At 35.3% G+C, this 20849-nt stretch overlaps 1 protein-coding gene across 3 annotated transcripts in view; it reads left to right on the top strand.

Annotated features, from left to right (window-relative positions):
* The window catches only part of LOC106661737 (delta-1-pyrroline-5-carboxylate synthase), a 125050-nt gene that overhangs the window by 83510 nt on the left and 20691 nt on the right, over window positions 1-20849 (top strand). For all 3 annotated transcript variants that reach the window (XM_014385309.2, XM_014385310.2, XM_014385311.2), the window contains 3 exons: window positions 3457-3622; window positions 8701-8910; window positions 20331-20482. In XM_014385309.2, coding sequence (XP_014240795.1) covers window positions 3457-3622; window positions 8701-8910; window positions 20331-20482 — 528 coding nt within the window. The remainder of the gene's footprint in view (window positions 1-3456; window positions 3623-8700; window positions 8911-20330; window positions 20483-20849) is intronic.

Here is a 20849-nt window from a genome sequence, read left to right as displayed (position 1 = left end):
AAAATAGTTCTTTTTTGGTTTTGTTTGCCTATTCAAGATTTGTTTTCATTGATTTCAAATCGAGAAAAACTAGAAAAGCAGACATTGGGCAATTCAGGCATTTCCAGATTAATTTGAAGTTAAAAGCACACGCATTTAGTGCCTTTATGAGCGCCTAAATGTTCGAAACTATGTAAATCTGTGCACCCTTTCATATTTTTTTTATTACCTACAGCGCACCGAGTTGCATAAACTGATGATTGGGACCGGTCCAAGGGGTTTTGGTAGGGAATAGTTCAGCCCTTGTCCATATTTGAGCCACTTCCTGAAACTTGGGCGGACTGACTGTTGTGGTGTAAAATCACCGCGATCCTAGGATTTAATTCCCAGGTTTTGCTGCATAATCTCTGGCCACTGCTTAGTAGTGCCTTCGCCTTATACGGTATGTTGCCTATAGGTCTATTCTTTTGAGCCTTTGGTCAAGCAATATAGGTATTCATTCAAGAAAGTTACTTCATCGTTTATACTCGTGCTTTTCTTGTGCAATATTTAATGTTTTTTGTATTTGATTTGGCGATATCATCGAACTTCCTTCTATGTTACCAGGTCATCTGCGTGTACTAAGCTTTGTGATTAGAACATCTACTACTAGAACGTAGAAATGCGATAGTACCCGTCCTTGAGTAGGTGCTATTTGTCCAGTCTCATGACCAAGTATACATGTATACATTTTATCTGAATTCTTAGCAGTGCTAATTTGCCACGCATTCTAGGTTCAAATCCTGACATATTCCTTGGGATTTTGATAAGAATTATTGTAAAATAGGTTGGTACCTTCTACTCGAAACTAAGCCCTTCTAATATTCGATACGAGTACTCGATACTGGTATCGAAAGAAATATTCGATACTACTCAAGTATCGACAGAAATTATTCAATACTAACGAGTACTAACTCATATGAGTAGTTTTTCGTTTATTCATAAATGATCATTATGAAAAACTTTGGTTGAAATACGCTCATGCGTTAAAATAATCAAGAAATTGCAGTTGTTTTCATCATTTTTTTTGTTTTGTTTTTTTCATTTTTTAGTATTTTTTGGGGGCACGTAAGTAATAACAATGAAAAGCTGCCAACACATTTCAACAGAATTGATATTAAATTCACTAATTTCGTGGTCCGCTTGACTACTTAATATATTACAATTAATTAAGGTTTTTAGTTGAGATAAAAAAGTCAATGGCATGAGCGGGATTCGAACCCACGATCTTCGGCTAGATATGCCCCTGCTCTACCACTTTAGCTATCGTGACCTCGATCCACTGGGTCACAAATCCCGCTCGTCACACTGACTTTTTTAGCTCAACAAACTACCTTAATTAATTCAATATTTAAACTTAAAAATGCTACTTAGTGCTGAGGATGTTGCGCGTGGTGTGTTAAGTAATGGATACTGCCATCGGAGTTCCCTACGAAACTGCGAGACGCTGTTAGACGCTTTCGAGAAACTGGGTCCTATATGAGTAGTTTTTCGTTTATTCATAAATGATCATCTTATTATTATCAACTTTGGTTGAAATACGCTCATGCGTTAAAATAATCAAGAAATTGCAGTTGTTTTAATCTTTTTTTTTTCTTCATTTTTAAGTATTTTTTCATACAGTGGGCACGTAAGTAATAACAATGAAATGCTGCCAACACATTTCAACATAATAGATATTAAATTCACTAGTTTTCGTGGTCCGCTTGACCAATTAATATCTTTCAATTAATTAAGTTTTTAGTTGAGATAAAGTGGTAGAGCAGCGGCGTATCTAGCCGAAGATCGTGGGTTCGAATCCCGCTCGTGCCATTGACTTTTTTATCTCGACTAAAAACCTTAATTAATTGTAATAATTGATATTTCAAGTTTATCGTTATAGAGTTTTGAGAAATTGATCAACGGTGATTACTTTTCAAATGTTTCAAAAGATAAGACGTATTCCCACTGTATTCCCAGAGTTTACAAGATAGCGACGATTCACTTTTCTTAGTAAAATAACTTCATGCCTTACTTTTGGGAGGAGACATGATCAGGTCTCACAGAAGATCACGAGAAGGAAGGCGAACACATTTTTGGGACTTGAAGACAAAAACATTTTATAAGAAATTACTGAAATTGAAAGTGCGAGGTGCGACGCGGGAAAGAATTATGAGTTACCAGAATTATCAGTAGACTTGCCAACCACCAATTAAAAATCTCGATTAACTTTGTTGACACCTGCCGCTAGTAGGCGCTCTTAACAGTAACTAATCAACTATCAGTTTGATGAAGGGTATGTTTCGAACGGTAAAAAACAATTCAATATTACTTGAACACTCGACGAAAAATCTATTTGAGTATATTTTCCGATACTAAAAAAAGTATTCGATTCAGTACTTGTATCGAATGACAATATTCGATACCAAAAGTACAGCGTTTCGAAAGGAAATACTCGATACTTTACTCATATCGATTAGTATCGTACGTCACTACCTATATTGCAGTTACTGATATTGGTACTGATATTTAACAGAGTTCGCTGGATTGTACTTTTCTTTGCAGATTAGTAGAAACATTTTTCTTAACAGGCCATCATAGTAACTAACAATATGTCTCTGGTTTTTTCTTTTTCTTGGCAGTATATAAAATTCTGCCAACTTCAATGTTTTCATATGCCTATTGAGTTGGCAGTCAACTAGCATAAATCCAATCATTTTTCCGGCTTTGTTGCGGCAGGTCGGCCGTTCGTTTGCAGCCATTGTCCTAGATATTGCACAACCAGATACGAGTTTTGATCCATTCGGCATAAATAATGCTCTTTTATGCTAGTTTGATATTTTATATAAAGGTTCGGGTCTGATTGGTTTTTCCCAAGAACCATCTCTGCCGTGTCAGCCACTTCATCTCAATTCAGTCCTATGTGCCCTGGGTCCAAGACGAGAGCCAAATTGTTTCTTTTCTCCTAATTATCCAATTTCTTTCACATACTTCTTTGATCCTTTCCGTTGAAGCAAGTGCATAGATCGCAGATTTGCAATCAGAGTAGACCGACTATCTTTTTACCTTCTACCTTGCTCATTAATCTCCTTAATCACCATGCTGAAAAATTACTCCAAAGTATTTCACGTCTTTTGTTTAAGAAATAATTACCTACTAAACACCAAAGATTGTGTAATACCGTTTATAAAATCCCGACATTTCTGTAAAGTGTTGTGCTCGATTATGTAGATGTATTAATGTATTATGCCCATGCATGCTTAACACTTATTTCGTTATTACTATTACGACGTCATCTGTGTGTCCACGGCAGTGAAATACTTTTTCAGATATTAAGTTACGTAAGTCGTGTACGTTTATTGTGCATAAAAGTGGTATGTTTTCTCCTTTGGGCTGCACCTAACTTGTTCCACCTGACAAAACTACAGTTTTTTAAAATATGGATTAATACTGTCATAGGTTCAGGCGGCAACATGGGCTCTCGACAGAGGCGTCAGCGTCGTGATCTGTAATGGCATGCAGGAGAAGGCGATCAAGACTATCATAAGTGGAAGACGACTTGGCACCTTCTTCACGGACTATTCACCCCCGGGAACAATTCCTGTCGAAGTCTTGGCGGAAAACGGTAAAGAAAATTATAACTTTAATGGTAACTTTAATTTTCTTGTAGAATGGTCCCATGGGTGTTGCCCAGATTCGGAGGCACATCTAGTCTGGAATTTAATCCAGTAATTTAATGTAATGATTATTAGAGTCAGTAAAGTTAAACGTAATGGTTGAACTATGGCTAAGAGATTGGGTATCAAAAAAGAATGGGAAAGAAAGGGAAATAACTCCTTTAAAAATGGCACCATCCTCTGGTACACAGATGGATCTAGAAGGTACGGGGGCAGGAGTATTTGGACCCGGAACCAAATACTCAGAACCCATGGGAAAACACACCAGTATCTTCCAAGCTTAGATTCATGCAATTGAAAGATGTACCCAATTCAATCTAAATAAAGGGTAAAAAACAAGAATATAGCAATCATGTCAGATAGCGAAGCAGCCATCAAAGCACTAAGCTCAAGTATCATTAGTTCAAGGATGGTGTTGAACTGCAAAACCAAATAAAACATATTAGGTATGCAGAATAAAGTCAGCCTCTGCTGGGTCCCAGGACACATGGAAGTAGAAGGCAACGAGAAAGCGGACACCCTTGCAAGGAAAGGGGCTGCCACACCGCTGATAGGACGCGAACCCTTCTGTGGCATAGGAATCCACACTATTAACGAATATCTCAGACAGAAGGACAAGAAGAAAATGAGGGGACTATGGAATTCACTCATTGGACATAGATAATCCAAGAATCTTCTAACCAATTTTGGTAAGAAAGAAATCACAGGATGTGTCAAAGGAAGCAGGAACAAACTGCGAATCCTAACAGGATTCCTAACAGGACATTGCAAGTTAAATGGACACTTAAAAAAAATTGGAACAATCCAAGATGGCACATGTAGATTCTGCAAGGAGGCAGAAGAGACACCAACACATTTACTAACAAACTGCGGAGCTAAATTAGCCCGCAAAAGGAAATGTTTTGGGATGTATAATATGACCATAGAAGAACTTCAACCACTGAAACCGGGCCTATTAATCAAGTTTCTTGATGAAATAGGACTCACGAATGTGCTTTAGGCAGAGAACGGGGGATACGATAGCTCTTAAAGGGCGCAGTATACCATACCCTGAAAAATTACATCTACATGGCTACGAGACCATTTATTATACGCAAAGTCCTCTTGTTAGTTGTTAGATAACCTTGGTATGGCAATGACAAACCGGTCCTAGAATGACCTTGCAATGAACAGTATTCGAATTTTTAAATATTTATGTAACTTGTTTGTTTAAAGAGGGCTTCAAGCTACGTAAAAAAAATTATTTATAACATTTAGTGAAATATTGAGTTTACCTGTAAACCAGTTTGAGCAAACAAAATATCAATTTACCCGTAAGCTATACAATCGGTTTTTTCCTAAGTATTCGGTAGATCGAAGTACTTTTTGCCGTTGTTTTTAAGAATACGTTTTTCCTCCGTCTTAGTAATTACAATATTTATTGCAATAATCCATTTATGTTTAGTGGTATAATAGACCATATTAATTATTCCAATTAATTATTCTTTTTTAGGTGTAAAATGCGAAAGGTTGTAGGTTGGTGTGCGAATGGATCGAAGTCACGATAGCTCAAGTGGTCAGAGCAGCAGCTTATTTAGCAGGTCGTGGGTTCGAATCCCGCTCGTGACACTGACTTTTTCATCTCAACCTAAACCATAAAAATTGAAATTTGATATTGAGACAAATTTTTCCATTTTGTTTAAAGTTCTATTGTGAAAAAGTGAGGAAGTCGTATCGATCTGTGTTCCCTTGCACTAATAATTCAAAAATTAAACTATCTGTATGGTTAATAAAAACAACTTACCTCGCGCACTATTGACACGGCACAGATGGAATAAATTTATTTTTAGATCCAGAGCTTCAGAAGGCACGGAGATTAAATTCCAGTTGCAGGCGAATTACTCTTTTCTTAAGCAAACGAACGTCATGTTTGAATAAGACGAGGTTTTTTAAAATGAGGACTTCAAGGACGATCGTCAAATTGTAGTTGAATAATTTATTCGCTGAACAATTTTATCACACTTTAGGTTCACGATAATTCGACACGAGGCATGGAAGCAACCATGACGTTCTCGAGAGTTGGCACTTCTGTATATATGTTCAACTTTTACCACTCAACTCGATTGAGTTACCAACTTGCGCAAAACACCTGTAAAAAATTACCACCTGAAGACCATTTTTTTCAAGGAACGTTCATAACTGAAATTGGTCCTAATAATTAAAGTGAGAGTACTAAAATGATGAAAAATACTGAACTTTGTAATTTACAAAAACGACATTGTTTAAACAATAATCCCGGGCTTTTGGAGTTTTACAAAATTACACTGTCAGCTTTAAAGCTTAGCATTTCTTCTGGGAATGTATATACTCTTATGTCGAGACCCGGTTGGAATTATTTATTCATGAAACCTTTAAAACCTCCTAATATTGTTTCTGTTCAAATTTTCCAAAACAAATCGTCTTCTTTCTCATATATTTTTAAACAAGTCGCTATAAAATAATTTAACTGTTTTAATTTTGTTAACTGTTTTGTTTAATTTTCAACTGTACAACAAGCAAATCGCATAATCGACGTTATTTCCACATCCCTTGAGCTAAAACAGTATTGTCCGGGTGTGTTCTTGGATATACACCAAGCCTTTGACCGAGTATGGCATTCTGGGCTGCTGTGGAAGCCCAAGAACATCCTCCCAGCAACCTATTACCTTATCCTAAAATCCTATCTTAACGATCGTTTCTTCCAAGTATCCCACAAAAATTCATTGTCTCCTATCCATCCTATTATTGCAGGTGTCCCACAGGGCAGCGTGCTCGCTCCTTTACTTTATTCAATTTATACCTCCGACCTACCTACGCAACCTAACACTATCACCTTCACCTTTACCGATGATACCGCAATCCTTTCTCCTGATAAAGATCCTGTCACTGCTTCCCGTAATCTTCAAAATCACCTAAACACCCTAGAATGCTGGCTCCGTCTGTGGAGAATCAAGATCAACGAAACCAAATCAACGAACATAATATTTACTCTAAACAAGAAAACACTCCCACCAGTATACCTCAACAACGTCCCCATCCCAATTGCGAACCATGTACTATACCTCGGACTCTGCCTGGACAAACGACTGACGTGGAACCCCCATACACGACTTAAGCGCACAGACTGTAATATACGATTTTTCATGTTTAAACGACTACTCGACAGACGATCAAATCTCTCACTAATAAACAAAAGAAAACTTTACATTGCCCTCCTGGCCCCCATTTGGACATACGGTCTTGAACTTTACGGTACTGCTAAGCGTTCCAACCTCAATCGAATCCAATCCCTTCAAACTAAAATCCTCAGAACAATAGTACAAGCCCCTTTCTATGTATCCAATCACACCATCCATACCGACCTAAATGTCCCTTTTGTTACCGAGCTAGCCCAATCCCGCTACAAAACGTTCCATTCCAAACTACTCCATCATCCGAACCCTTTCGTCCAAAACCTGTCATCCAACACATTACCTAATAATCCCAACAGAAGACTGAAGCGTCGGTGGCCCCGCGACAACCTTAACAATTGACTTCGGTCTCCTACGATGGAGTACATCTCGCTCATCGTATTGATTAACTAACGGCTACCATCACTGGTTCAAGCTTTCACGCTACGTTAATAATTTTATATGTAAATAGTATCCGTTTTACTTGTTGCGTCGAAGAATGCAGTTGTAAAAAACAAATAAAAAGTTTAAAAAAACAATTATTAAATAGAATTCCAAATTACATAATAATTATTTCAGCGACTATGTAATATCTAACAAAAAAATGAATATACATTGTTGTATATTTTTTATTTTTATTTTAATATTGAGTTAATGCATGTACGATATATCACAGTATATGTGCAGTTCTAGTGACTTTCCATACAATATTTTACTGATCATGTAATGACAAGTGTCAAAATAATGATTAACTAACTTAGAATCATTGAAATTTCCATTTAAATATTTATGCAAAACACATAAATGCGAATGTATGTATTATTATGATTAGATCATATATGTGTTTGATAGTTATAATCGTATTATTTATTTGAACTAATTATACTTTGTATTTAAGGTCTTGTTTGAGATGAAAAAGCTAGTGTTACGAGCGGGATTCGAACCCACGACCTTCGCCGCTAACCATTTGAGCTATCAAGTCCTTTGATCCACTCAGACACCAACTCCAGTTTTCAACCTACAACCTTTCGTATTTTCCCTTCTTTAGCCATATTTGCAAATATCGTGTATCATTATCAGAATTTGATTCTACTCCGAGGATCGACGTGAAGCTCAAGTGGTTACAGCAGCGGCGTATTAGCAGAAGTTCGTGGGATCGAATCCCGCTCGTGGCTCTGACTTTTCCATTTCATACAAAACCTTACATACAAAGGGTTATTATAATTCAATTAATTAAGGTTTTTAGTTGAGATAAAAAAGTCAATGTCAAGAGCGGGATTCGAACCCAGGACCTTCGGCTAGATACGCCGCTACTCTACCACTTAAGCTATCGTGACTTCGATCCCCTCGGGCACCAACTTCCCATCTCAAACCCTTTTGAATTGTCCCTCCTTTTTGCCATTTTTCATTCAAAATTGACGACTCGTGACACAGCTTTTTCATCTCAACCAAGGCCTTAGTTAAAAAGTATAATTAATTTAAAGCATGATTAGATATGAAGGTAATTGTTTTTCTTAGATTTGAGGAAAGGATGTTGGTCTGCGAGTTGGTGAATTCATACTGCACCCGCGAGTGAAGACGGACCCAATATACGACCTAATGCTTGTTCATCATCAATTTTTCTCTTCTTATTAATTATTTAATTATGCGTCAAATTGCTTTCTCGGCTCTTTTGTTTATTAAATTTATTTTACTGGGCCATTGTTGAAATGATCCCTTGACTTTGTCTCTGTCGAAAGCACAAAAGTTTTAAATAAAGTGACTGTCAGTAATCAGTGTCTATTATTTAGTCGATAGGTTGGTCAAACAACCGGACTAATTGTTTTCTCTGTTTCTAGCCCGGCAAGGCAGCAGAACCCTCCAAGCCTTGTCTCCTGAAGACAGAGCTAAATGCATTCAGACGCTGGCTGAACTGCTTATCTCCAGGCAGGACTTCATCCTCCAGGCGAACAACTTGGACAAAGCCGAAGCCCTCAAAATCGGGACGGCCAAGCCTCTCGTCAACAGACTTTCTCTCAATCCGGCCAAGCTGAAATCTTTGGCATCAGGTAAATCGTTTTGACAAGTTTTAATTGAATGAGGACGGCGAGAGCAAAGTTCCAAAAGGGTTTAACGCGGTTCTTTTCAACCGCACGCCGTCGGCGAGGGAAATCAATCTTATCATTAAATCGGTTTGAAAGTTTCTCGGGATATTGCTCATCCTAGAATTTAATTTCTCGACGTACCAGTTAAAATAAAAAAAAATGAACTATAATTGCATATGTTTAGCCAACATCAAGTTTAAGAGAGCAAATTTATATCACATTACAAATAATCAATCAGATTTCGTGGTCCTATTGACCAAATAACCTCTTTCAATTAATTAATATTTAATAAGTTATTGGTTGAGATAAAAATGTCAGTGTCACGAGCGGGATTCGAACCCACGACCTTCGGCCCGATACGCTTTGAAAAATGAAAAAAAAATGGTAAAGTAAGATAGGTTGTAGGGAGTTGGTGTCCGAGTAGATCTAAGTCACGATCGTTCAAGTGGTTAGAGCAGTGGCGTAATGAGCCAAAAGTCTTAGGTTCGAATCCCGCTCGTGACATTAACTTTTTCATCTTCACCAAAACCAACTTCCCATCTCAACCCAACTTTTGAATTTTTCCTCCTTTTTGCCATTTTTATAAACCTAAATAACCTCTTTCAATTAATTAATCTTTATGTAAGGTATTGGTTGAGATAAAAAATTGAATAGTTATTCAGATATCGTGAGATGCGGTCGAGTGTGATGTAGGTTTCAGAAAAACATTTTCTTTATCGTGCCAACGCTTCGATCTTTTATTGAGATCATCTTCAGGGCTCAAAGTGTTTGTCTTCTGTGTAATTGTGCCATCCTTGCGTGTCATGTTGAGAGTGCCAAAAAAAAATTGAATTTTGAAAAATGGCAAAAAGAAGGGAAAATTCAAAAGGCCACGAGGCAAAGGTCATGGGTTCGAATCCCGCTCGTGACATTAACTTTTTCATCTTCACCAAAACCAACTACCCATCTCAACCCACCTTTTGAATTTTCCCTCCTTTTTGCCATTTTTATAAACCTAAATAACCTCTTTCAATTAATTAATCTTTATGTAAGGTATTGATTGAGATAAAAAATTGAATTTTGAAAAATGGTAAAAAGGAGGGAAAATTCAAAAGGCCACGAGCAAGATGGGAAGTTGGTGTCCGAGTGGATCGAAGTCACGATAGCTCAAGTGGTAGAGCAGCGGCGTATTTAGCCGAAGGTCTTGGGTTCGAATCCCGCTCGTGACACTAACTTTTTTACCTCAACCAATACCTCACATAAACATTACAAATAATGGTAAAGAATTTACTTACAGGTTCCATGAAACAAATTCAAGTTAAACTACATTTTTTAACGGTTTTCAAGATTGTTTATGTTTTGGTCGTAAAATTACGTAAATAATTTTTAGCCTGATAAATCATTTTCCAATAGGAGTGTTTCACAGTTTATTAAACCTATTGGTAAATTAAAATAGTTTAATTATTTATTATCTACAAAACGTCATTTGTTGTTAATTATTGATTGTTACTTAAAGATGCTATTACCCTTTAAATACTGCATTCTGTAAATATTACTGATTAAGTTTTAAGTCTGACAGGGTAATTAACTGGTAGTGCCTGTAAGGGAATATCCTTTTATATTTCAGTAAAATCTGGAGTCTCCTAAGGAAGTATCCTTGTCCGATCCTTTTTACAGTACAAACTTCTGGTATTCCTAAGACCCTAGTCGTCGCCGTGTTTGTCGACGACACAGCTATCATCTATTCTCATTCCACTCAGCTACTTTCCTCAAAATCACATTACCCTATTAGAAGACAGTTACTGGATGGAGAATCAACGTAAACTGGAGCAAGTGTGCTCAAGCCAATATCGTACTAAGTCCTAAGAAAGTCACTTTGCCCTCCATTACGACTGAATGACATACTGATACCGATTGCTGAACATACTACGCTTTTTGCTGCTGCACATAAATAGAAGACTAACATGGAATCCACACACTCACTAATTATAACACAACTTGAGGAGTATAAATTCATATAGAGATAAAATGCGTTGAGTTCTAGCGCAAAAGAAATACAAATTGCCGGATATACTATCCCTGAGAAAAACAAAAAAGGCAATTATAACAGCGTATAAGAAAGAATAGTGGTTTTGTCATCAAAAGTTAATAAATTTTTAATGAAACATGTGACAAAAGCATCTAAAGTTAAATCGTGAAAATACGTCTTTAGTAACAAGCAGGTTATATTATTACAAAATGGACGTCTTTTCACTCTCGACAGCTGTTCGATTTTGAGCTAAGATCGTCGTTTGAACGCCGTTCAAGAAAAATTGAAAAAAGGCAATTTTTGAGTTGAAATCCGTTCAGTACTAAACTGACTTTAAACCAAGTGAACTCAGTGAATTGTCTTTCGTATTTAATCCTTTACTTTGAATATACAATATTCAGTGTTGAGGAAAGAGAGGCATAATCACTGTGAGTATGTTCATCCGGCAGAAGATATTTCCTTTTTGACGAAGGTCGAATCGTACTCCCGGATTTATTACTAAGCTTTTTCGGCCTGAGTCGTTCTGACAAGCACGGGGATGGGGTTTCCTCATAACAGGAACGACTCATGCATTAATTCATACGAAAAAATGTGGATCGGTGGAAAGAAAATTGTGGAAAGATGAGTTTCTGAGCTGAATTAAGCGAGCTATAAATTGTAAATTTAGATGTTCGAATCTAAAGTATGTATCTGCCCATTTTCTGCTTCTGGTGCAAAACGTTCTCAATCTGTAAAACTCCTGAAGGCAATAAAAACACCCTTTCTTTCCCCGCTCATAAAACGTCTACTTGCAAATAAACAATTCCACCGGTTCTCACCTGTTGCTGCTTTCACTGGCTCGTGATGGTATGGAGGATACGAAGCAGGGATTTGTGCTCCCCTGGCACTGCAGCCTTATTGTCCTTCCTAGTTCCCTAGTTCAGTCAATCGACTCAATCCTTTTCACAATATTACGCCATTGACGGCTGCTGCTATAATTTCATGTCCTAGGATTTCTTTTTGAGCCATTGAGCTTTGCATTCGGAGATGATATGTGTGGCTGTTTTTTCGCCCTCATTGCATATTCTGCAAGTGGGATCATCGTTATATATGACCATGTTATTTTCTCAGATGCCAGTGGCCGATCAATTGTTCTATGACTTCTGTGAGTCTGGCCCTTTCCTACTGCAGCAATGAAATTGCCAGTCTTGGAATGGATTGTTTTAGCTTAAGTTTTCTACAGCCGACAACTGCAAATACTTTTGCAAGGGCATGTTTTGATATAGAAAACTAATCGTTTCCACACCATAGTAACTATTTCTATCCCACGCTCCTGTACATGTAGATCGTCAAGTCCGTCAGCTAAGATGTTTACTCTTTAACTTTGCTTAAAGAGGATAAAGCTTATAAGGAAACTGGTGGTAGTGGTGAATTTGGACTACCAAATTTAAACCTGTTAATCCGTAGTTTTTATTTATTATTCATAAATGGTGTCGGTTTGTACAGAATAAACAAAACCTGCCTTTATTGCTGGCATACACTAAAAAGACATTTTTGCGACGATACCGTGGCAACTGGAATTTTCCACTACCTCAAAAATACTTATATTAGAATATAGTTCTTCAATTAATATGTAAAGCCAAAAGAGATTAATGAATGAATTATAATTAATTATACATGTACAATTTTTTTTGTTAAACATGTATTTTTGCAAGTTAATTCATTACTTATTTATACATTTATTTGATAATACCCGCAGTTTTTTATCAGAAAAACAAAAAAATTTAAAAACGACAAATAGGTCTTACTAATACTCATCAAAATAAGAACTATATAAAAAAAATCCTCCAAAAAAGAATAAACTTACATGGAAAAACAGTCTACCCAAGGAAGGATCTCATCAAAAAACAGTGAAACAGGACATCTTGTGGAAATGCAAAATAGTCTTTTATCTTAAAAAAATGTGTATGTAATGAAAAATTTAATGTGTGGTGATTAGTGATCGTTAGTCGATGTGATTATTCAGAAATTGTGAGATGCGGTGTGGTGTGATGTAGGTTTCAGAAAAACATTTTCTTTATCGTGCCAACGTTTCGATCTTTATTGAGATCATCTTCAGGGCCTAGGAATTACAAACATTGTTTAAAATTAACAAAAACATGTAGGACGTAGAAAAAAGTGAATTTATACAATGCAAATAAATATTTTTTTATATTCAAGTTTATTATTATCAATTATCAAAGTATTTCTACTCTGTAATTGTATAAATAAAAAAAATAATAAACGTAAATAAATAACATGAATTTCTAGCAGTGTATAAATTCATTTTATTTATTTTTTATTTTTTCCAAATCCTACATGTTTTTGTTAAATTTAAACAATGTTTTTAAATCCCAGGACCTGAAGATGATCTCAATAAAGATCGAAATGTGGCACGATAAAGAAAATATTTTTCTGAAACCTACATCACACCAGACCGCATTTCACGATTTCTGAATAATAGAAAAATTTAATTTTTTAAAGATGATTTTTTTAACAAAAAGAATTAAAAAGTGAAGAGGGAGATTTTTTAAAAATAAAGACTACATTTTACGAAAGTATGTTTTTGGTTTTCTATGTCTATGGGTAGAGTGGATCATGATAAAAAATAAATATTAATAACAATCTACAGAATAAAATAACAACAACAATATTATCAATATATGATAATATAGTTTTTTATAGGCTTAAAAATTTTCCGGTTAAAAAAAAACCTATACGTAAATAAAGAAATCAATATGATAGCATAATAGATAGGACAAAACTTTAATGATCTAATTAATATCAGTAAATTTGAATACTGTTTGGTCAACGATTTGCGCGAAAAAACAACTTTCCACATATGGAGAACCTATTCACCACACGAAATATGTATCTCTAATACTTTTATCACACCGTATGAGGTACAAATTATAGAACGTTAGAAAAATTGGTTCAATCGACTTGGATAGTATGGTATATGTAATTTCAATACAGTGTTTGCAAGTGATTTTTCTTGCTACAAAATAATAAAGAAATCTTTTTCAGATAATAAGTATTTAACTCTTATATAGCAATTTTTGTAAAGCCGAGAGTCAGTAATCAGATTGAGAACCGCACATAGCTACAGGTTGAAAAATACACTTCAAAAACAAGAAAAAGAAAGAAAACACGCGGAGGGCTGCGATGGCCTCAGCTGTTTGTCGTTTGTCGACCCTAAACATCCCATTTGAACAAACACCCAATCTAAGAAATGGGGACTGACTACATGATCCCGGAACCACTCTTTACAACATCCTATAAACTCCGAACAGAGAACTAAGAAGAAGAGAAAGAATTGAGGAGAACATTGTTATAATATAAACACGGCCCCCAAACAAAGCCAAACAAAAACATAATAACGTGAATCAGCGAACGGCCGCACAGAACAAATATTGTTCGCATTGCAAATTAAAAAATGGTCTCTGCAACAAAACCGGATGTAGATTGGTCTACATGTATTTTATCGATTATTGACATTGGTAGCCAAACTAGAAAGCAATTAGGGCAAGTTTATTGGTCATTCAATCGTCGTATTTCCCAGTTGATCTTCGTGAATGTGGATCCAATGCAAAGCATCAAGGTTTAGAAATTAATTTGACAGTGGCGTGAATTCGCCCTGAATAAAGCAATTCGTGTAACATGCGGATGCGATTTCGGCTTCTTCTTTTCACCCTCGTCATCAGGCGATTTTACCTTGAAACACGACTCTTTGATTTCGATTGTGTTGGAAAGTCGCACCATTAGCAGTAAACACAAGGAAAGACCAAAATCTAGACACACAATTTTAATAAACTTTGGTCTGGGTTTTTATGTGTAATCAAAGATTCAAATTAGAAAATAAATATTATTTTCGAATACGATAAATAATAAGCCATTATATTTCGTGGTCCGATTGACCAAATAACTTCTTTCAATTAATTAATCTTTTTATGTAAGGTATTAGTTGAAATGAAAAAGTTAGTGTCACGGACGAGATTCGAACTCACGACCTTCGGCTCAATACGAATCCTGATTACACGACATTTGAAAAATGGCAAAAAGGAGGGAAAATTCAAAAGGCCACGAGGCATAGGTCGTGGGTTCGAATCCCGCTCGAGACACTAACTTTTTCATTTCAACCAATACCTTGCATAAAAAGAAGATTGATAAATAATAATATTATTATCATTAGCTAACAGAAAGAATATGGAGATTGTATACAAATCCGGGAGTAAAGTGTAATGGGACCGGTTTTTTTTAATGGTGATGCCTTTCTGTCATTAACTAAAATTTCGACTTTCAAATCTAGTTTTGTACGTTATTTTAGTCAAATTGAATTTCTTTTAATTCCAGCCGAAGGCATAAAGCTTGAACTAACTACACCAAAATGTCAACAAATCTGGTAATATTTAAAAAGGACTATCTTAACGTCATGTTATTTTAAACGTCAAATATTAAAAACTGCTGTAGCTTATCTGTAGTAATATCTAAAAAATAATGAAATCGCCATAAAACTATTTGCATCGTTCGTTCATAAATTTTGTATAGAGAACTTTTCCAGTCAATGATTATGTTTGATATGAGGTGAAATCATAAATCAACTTCGTTGCACTACGTTTATTAAATTGTTCTAAACTCGTCTAAACCAAACTAATTATATATTATATCAAGGAATGTGATGATGATTTTCCAATTTAGAGCGTTTACAGCGTTCCAAATAGTATTTAACCCATGTTGGAAAGTCAAGTTGTGCCCGGAATTTCGTTCATTATCCCTTTATTGTTCTTGGGGGAAAACCTAATAATTTTCTACCCGTGAAGATAACGGAGGTTAGAAAAGAAAAAGTTAGACAAATTCATATCTCGTTATTAAAATATTATTGTTTAATTTAAAATAATCTTTGGAATTATGAACGTGCATATTTTGCCTAAATATTTGATAGGAAAGTAATTATTATATGGAGAAGTTACATTTCATGTAAGTTTAAAAAAATATAGGCTTTTAAAATATGAAATATTTTACAAATGTTGATATTGATGAATCGAGTAATAGCGCAGCGGTATAGGCACGGTCCAACTTGTTTATGGTTACTGAATTTTAATATTTTTCTGAAGTTAACGGAGTGCAAAATCTACAGGTTCGGATGGCTTTAAGCCGGGAATACACTTACCTTATGGAACGCCATGCGATGCTACCCGACGCCTTGTCAAGTTGTGGTAGGGTGTGCACATCTAAGCGACATCAAGCGCACGCGACGTACAGTCACACAGCGTGTATCACAAACCAGTATCACAATCGCAACGCCTCTTTTGTTCTTAATGCACTATTTTGAGCAAAACCATGTAAGAAATCGTTAGTTAACTTTTATGAGCACAACCATGTAAAAAATTGTTAGTTAAATTTAATTGTTTTAAATAAATTTACTAGTTTTCGTGGTCCGCGTGACTAATTAATATATTTTAATTAATTAGGGTTTTTAGTTGAGACAAAAAAGTCAGTGTCACGTGCGGGATTCGAACCCACGACTTTCGGCTAGGTACGCCGCTACTCTACCACTTGAGCTATCGTGACTTCGATCCACTTGAACACCCACCTTTCGAATTTTCCCTCCTTTTTGCCATTTTTTTTTTAAGCTCAACCAACAAAAAGATTAATTAATTGAAAAGAAGTTATTTGGTCAATCGGACCACGAACTCTACTGAACCTTTCATTTATGTTATATTGAAGTTATATGATTGACGTATGTTACTTGAAGTCACGATAGCTCAAGTGGCAGAGTAGCGGCGTATCTAGCCGAAGGACGTGGGTTCGAATCCCGCTCGTGACACTGACTTTTTTTATCTCAACTAAAAACCTTAATTAATTTTAGTTATTAAAAAAGTTTTAAATAAAGTTATTCCGGTGTTTTGATAAATTTTGTAGGTACTCATCATAATTAAATAATTTTTATAAAAACTCAAGACTTTTTGATCTCGTTTAATTCGGTTTATATTCCAATAAGAATTTGTAATTAATATAACTACAAAATTACATATACATAGTTTGAAATAAACTACAAAAAATATGAGTGTCCTGTTCTGACACTACTCTACGAAAATGGTGTAATTTTATGAGCAAAACAATGTAATAAATTGTTAATTAAATTCATTATGTCAAAAAATGGTATTCCGGAGTTTCGATCAATTTTCTACAAACACAGTAAAATTATTTTTTTTTTTAAATAAAAACTAACGAATTTTTGATTGGTTAATTTGGTTTGTATTAAAAATAAGTGTGTTGTAATTAATATAACGACAATAATACATGTAGCTTGAATAAAAATATGAGTGTCCGGTTCTTTTGTCTTCGATTGTACTCGATGCTACTCGACGAAAATCTGGACAGTGGGGATCGCAGAGTGTACACTTGGGTAGCTTAGCATAACATCAGGCAGATGTGCACGGGGGTAATACAACCTTATGAAAAATTAGACTTTGGATTTGCGTTGGGTAAGTGTGTGGCCGGCTTTAGCGTGTATCACTACGTGTTCATCTCATCGATACCAAAATGGCTTAAAAAAATATCGTTTTGTTAAATTATTTTTCCAGAAGAAAAACCTGCGACGGCTATAACGAAATTTCAAACCCCTAGAACACCTCTTAACTGTCGATCCATCATCATAACGTATTCCATTCCGGCATTAGAGCGAGGAATGGATCAATCCACAGAATTCTGGGTTTGGCCCATACCGATTTTAATTAATGAGACTATATTAGTTTGAATCGATGTCTACGTATTTATGGAAAAATTTGGAAAAAAATTGTTTATAAAAGGCTCAGTTGGCAAACAGATTTGACGAAAGGCATCAAAAAATTATCAACCGAAGATAATAACGTAACCGCGGAATGCTTCTCTTCTGTCGACTGGAAAAATGTGATTGCCAATTATTTTGGACGCCTTTCTCCGCATCATGGCTAACAAGCCATCTCCGGAATATTACATTTCAATTTCAATTGGGGCAATCGCCCTTTTGTAGTCCAGCCGGGGGATAATTGTCGCTGCGATAGAGTAACGTCCGGCTTCCGCCCAATCTCGACTGCCATCGGCAATCTACATCGAAATTTGCAGCAGCGTTGATCTTGAATTATTTACTTTTAGTAACGTGATCAAAGCTCCGCTAGTAAGTATCGGAGGACCTGAAAGGAAGCAATTTACTATTATAATATCCCTCTGATGACAGAGGCACCGCTTCAAAGCTACGGTAAATGGATCATTAATTATTTATAAATTGGAGATGAGAACCGAGAATTTCAACACGGCTTAAACACACAAAAATGAAAAAGCAAAACGGCCTTATTATTATATCCATGTCGATTAAACCAAATTTATTTACCGTGATTTAGGCTCATCCAATTGGTAGATAATATATTTAGGCCAGAGGGTAGACACTTTTATTCTGAAACGTAAAGCATGTCGGAAGAGAGAACTGGCAAACTTTCGTGAAAAGTTTCACCCTCATGTCAGTTTTAAGAGATTTTCTGCAAGTGTTATGTATCTCACACGTACCAGCACAAGCCCAAAGCAACGAAAATAATAAATAGAAAATTCACCTTTGAACAATACACATCAAAGATAATTTTGTGAGATTTCACAAATAAGTCTGCGGAATAATGAACCTGACAATTGGTTATTTCCGATCATCCTGATACGCAACCTTTTGGCATTTGATTATTCAAAAATCGTGAGATGCGGTCTGGTGTGATGTAGGTTTCAGAAAAACATTTTCTTTATCGTACCAACGTTTCGGTCTTTATTGAGATCATCTTCAGGGCCAGGGAATTACATTGTCTAAATTGAACAAAAATATGTAGGATGTGGAAAAAAGTGAATTTATTTATAAATATTATATATTTATATATTTATTTATGATATTTTTTATTTATTAAATATTTATATATTTCAAGAGCCCTTTAAAACCCATAAATCGATGTTTTATAGCAAAAAATACATTTTTAGGTGGATGGTTATTAAATATTTATATATTATTTATTTTATATTCAAAATATATTTAAATTTAACAAAAATACGTAGGGTGTAGAAAAAAGTGAATTTAAACAATACAATTGCATTGTATAAATTCACTTTTTGCCACATCCTACATAGTTTTGTTAAATTTAAACAATGTTTGTAAATCCCAGGCCCTGAAGATGATCCCAATAAAGACCGAAACGTTGGCACGTTAATGAAAATGTTTTTCTAAAACCTACATCACAGCAGACCGCACCTCAAGATTTCTGTGTGAATAATCATCGACTAACGGTCACTAATTACCACACGTTTGGCATTTTTTCATCCACAGTTTTTATATATGTAACTTTATATGTGCCTGCCATAATGGAAATTACAATAATACGGCCGGCTTAACCCTTTATGGCTTAATGTTGCCTCAGAGCAAGACAACTTAATTTTATTAAAAGGTTTACGGGAAATCCCGTGAGTTCGGATTGGCGCAAATAAATCATTGTTGCCAATACAATGGCCGAAACATATCAGGAACAACACTGCGCCCGCCATGAACTCACGGGATTTCATGCTAACTTTATACAAAAATAATCTTTATTTAAGGTATTGGGTGAGATAAAAAAAAATCATTTGCACCAGCCGGATTCGAACCTAAGACCTTCGGCTAAATACGCCGCTGCTGTACAACTTGAGATATCGTGACTTCGATCCACTCGGATACCAACTTCCCAACTCAACCCAACCTTTCGAATTTTCCATCCTTTTTGCCATTTTTCAACCTCTTTTATCTCAACCAATACCGTAAATAAAGATTAATTAATTGAACGATATTATTTCGTCAATCGGACCACGAAAACTAGTGAATTGAAACAAAATAATGTAATAAGCTGTGATGCAACTTTGGGCAATAAAGGGTTAAACAGTTAAAATTCTACAATAATAAAAATTCGCTACATTTACAAATAACGTTATCACACTTTCATTTTTGGGGGGTCGGTTGGCATGTTTCATTCACCTGCGCCCAACTTCTCAATAAAATACATTATTACAAAAATGATCAGCGTTTAACAAATTGTGCAATTTCTTATGAAACACTTAATTAGATTGAATTTGTGGTGGAAATGGAGTTTTTTTTAATAAATTAGTGAAAATATATGTAAAAATATTATAATTCTGTGTAAATTACTACAAGTGAATTAAATTCTACTTTACAGATTATAATAACTGAGGCATAAATAATTATATGTTAATGAACCGTCGATGGCTTCAATTTAAATTCTTTCAAATTTTACAAAATGTAACATGTTTTAAAAACGAAATCTCCACTTGGTAATAATGTTTTAAATAATTGTTTCAGGTCTTCACCAAATTGCTGAAAGTAGCCACACAAACGTTGGCAGAGTACTTAGAAGGACGAAGCTCGCCGACGGGTTGGACCTCAAACAAATCACCGTACCCATTGGAGTCTTACTGGTCATCTTTGAATCAAGGCCAGATTGCCTACCCCAGGTATGTGGTAAAATATGATCAGCAATAAGAATCAAAAGCTGTTTGCGTTCACGTTTTAAATGGCGATTGTTCATGTTTAAAATATTTGACAGTATGCAGTATTCAATATTTTTTTCTGAATTTGATTCACTTAAACCATTGAAACTCTTTGTCTTTCTATCAACTGGAACGTAGAGTTTCTATAAACAATTTTTATTCATATTATTAATTAATTGAGGTTTTTAGTTGAGATAGAAAAGTCAATGGCACGAGCGGGATTCGAACCTCAACTAAAAATTTTAAATTTTATCTCAACTAAAAACCTCAATTAATTGTAATATAGTAATTGGTCAAGCGGACCACGAAATTAGTGAATTTAATGAGTTAA

Source organism: Cimex lectularius, unplaced genomic scaffold (genome assembly GCF_000648675.2).
Source record: "Cimex lectularius strain Harlan isolate CLEC.00 unplaced genomic scaffold, Clec_2.1 scaffold57, whole genome shotgun sequence".
In the NCBI taxonomy this organism is placed as follows: domain Eukaryota; kingdom Metazoa; phylum Arthropoda; class Insecta; order Hemiptera; family Cimicidae; genus Cimex; species Cimex lectularius.
The sequence above is the reverse complement of the archived record's forward strand: the minus strand, read 5'-3'. Positions and strand labels throughout refer to the sequence as shown.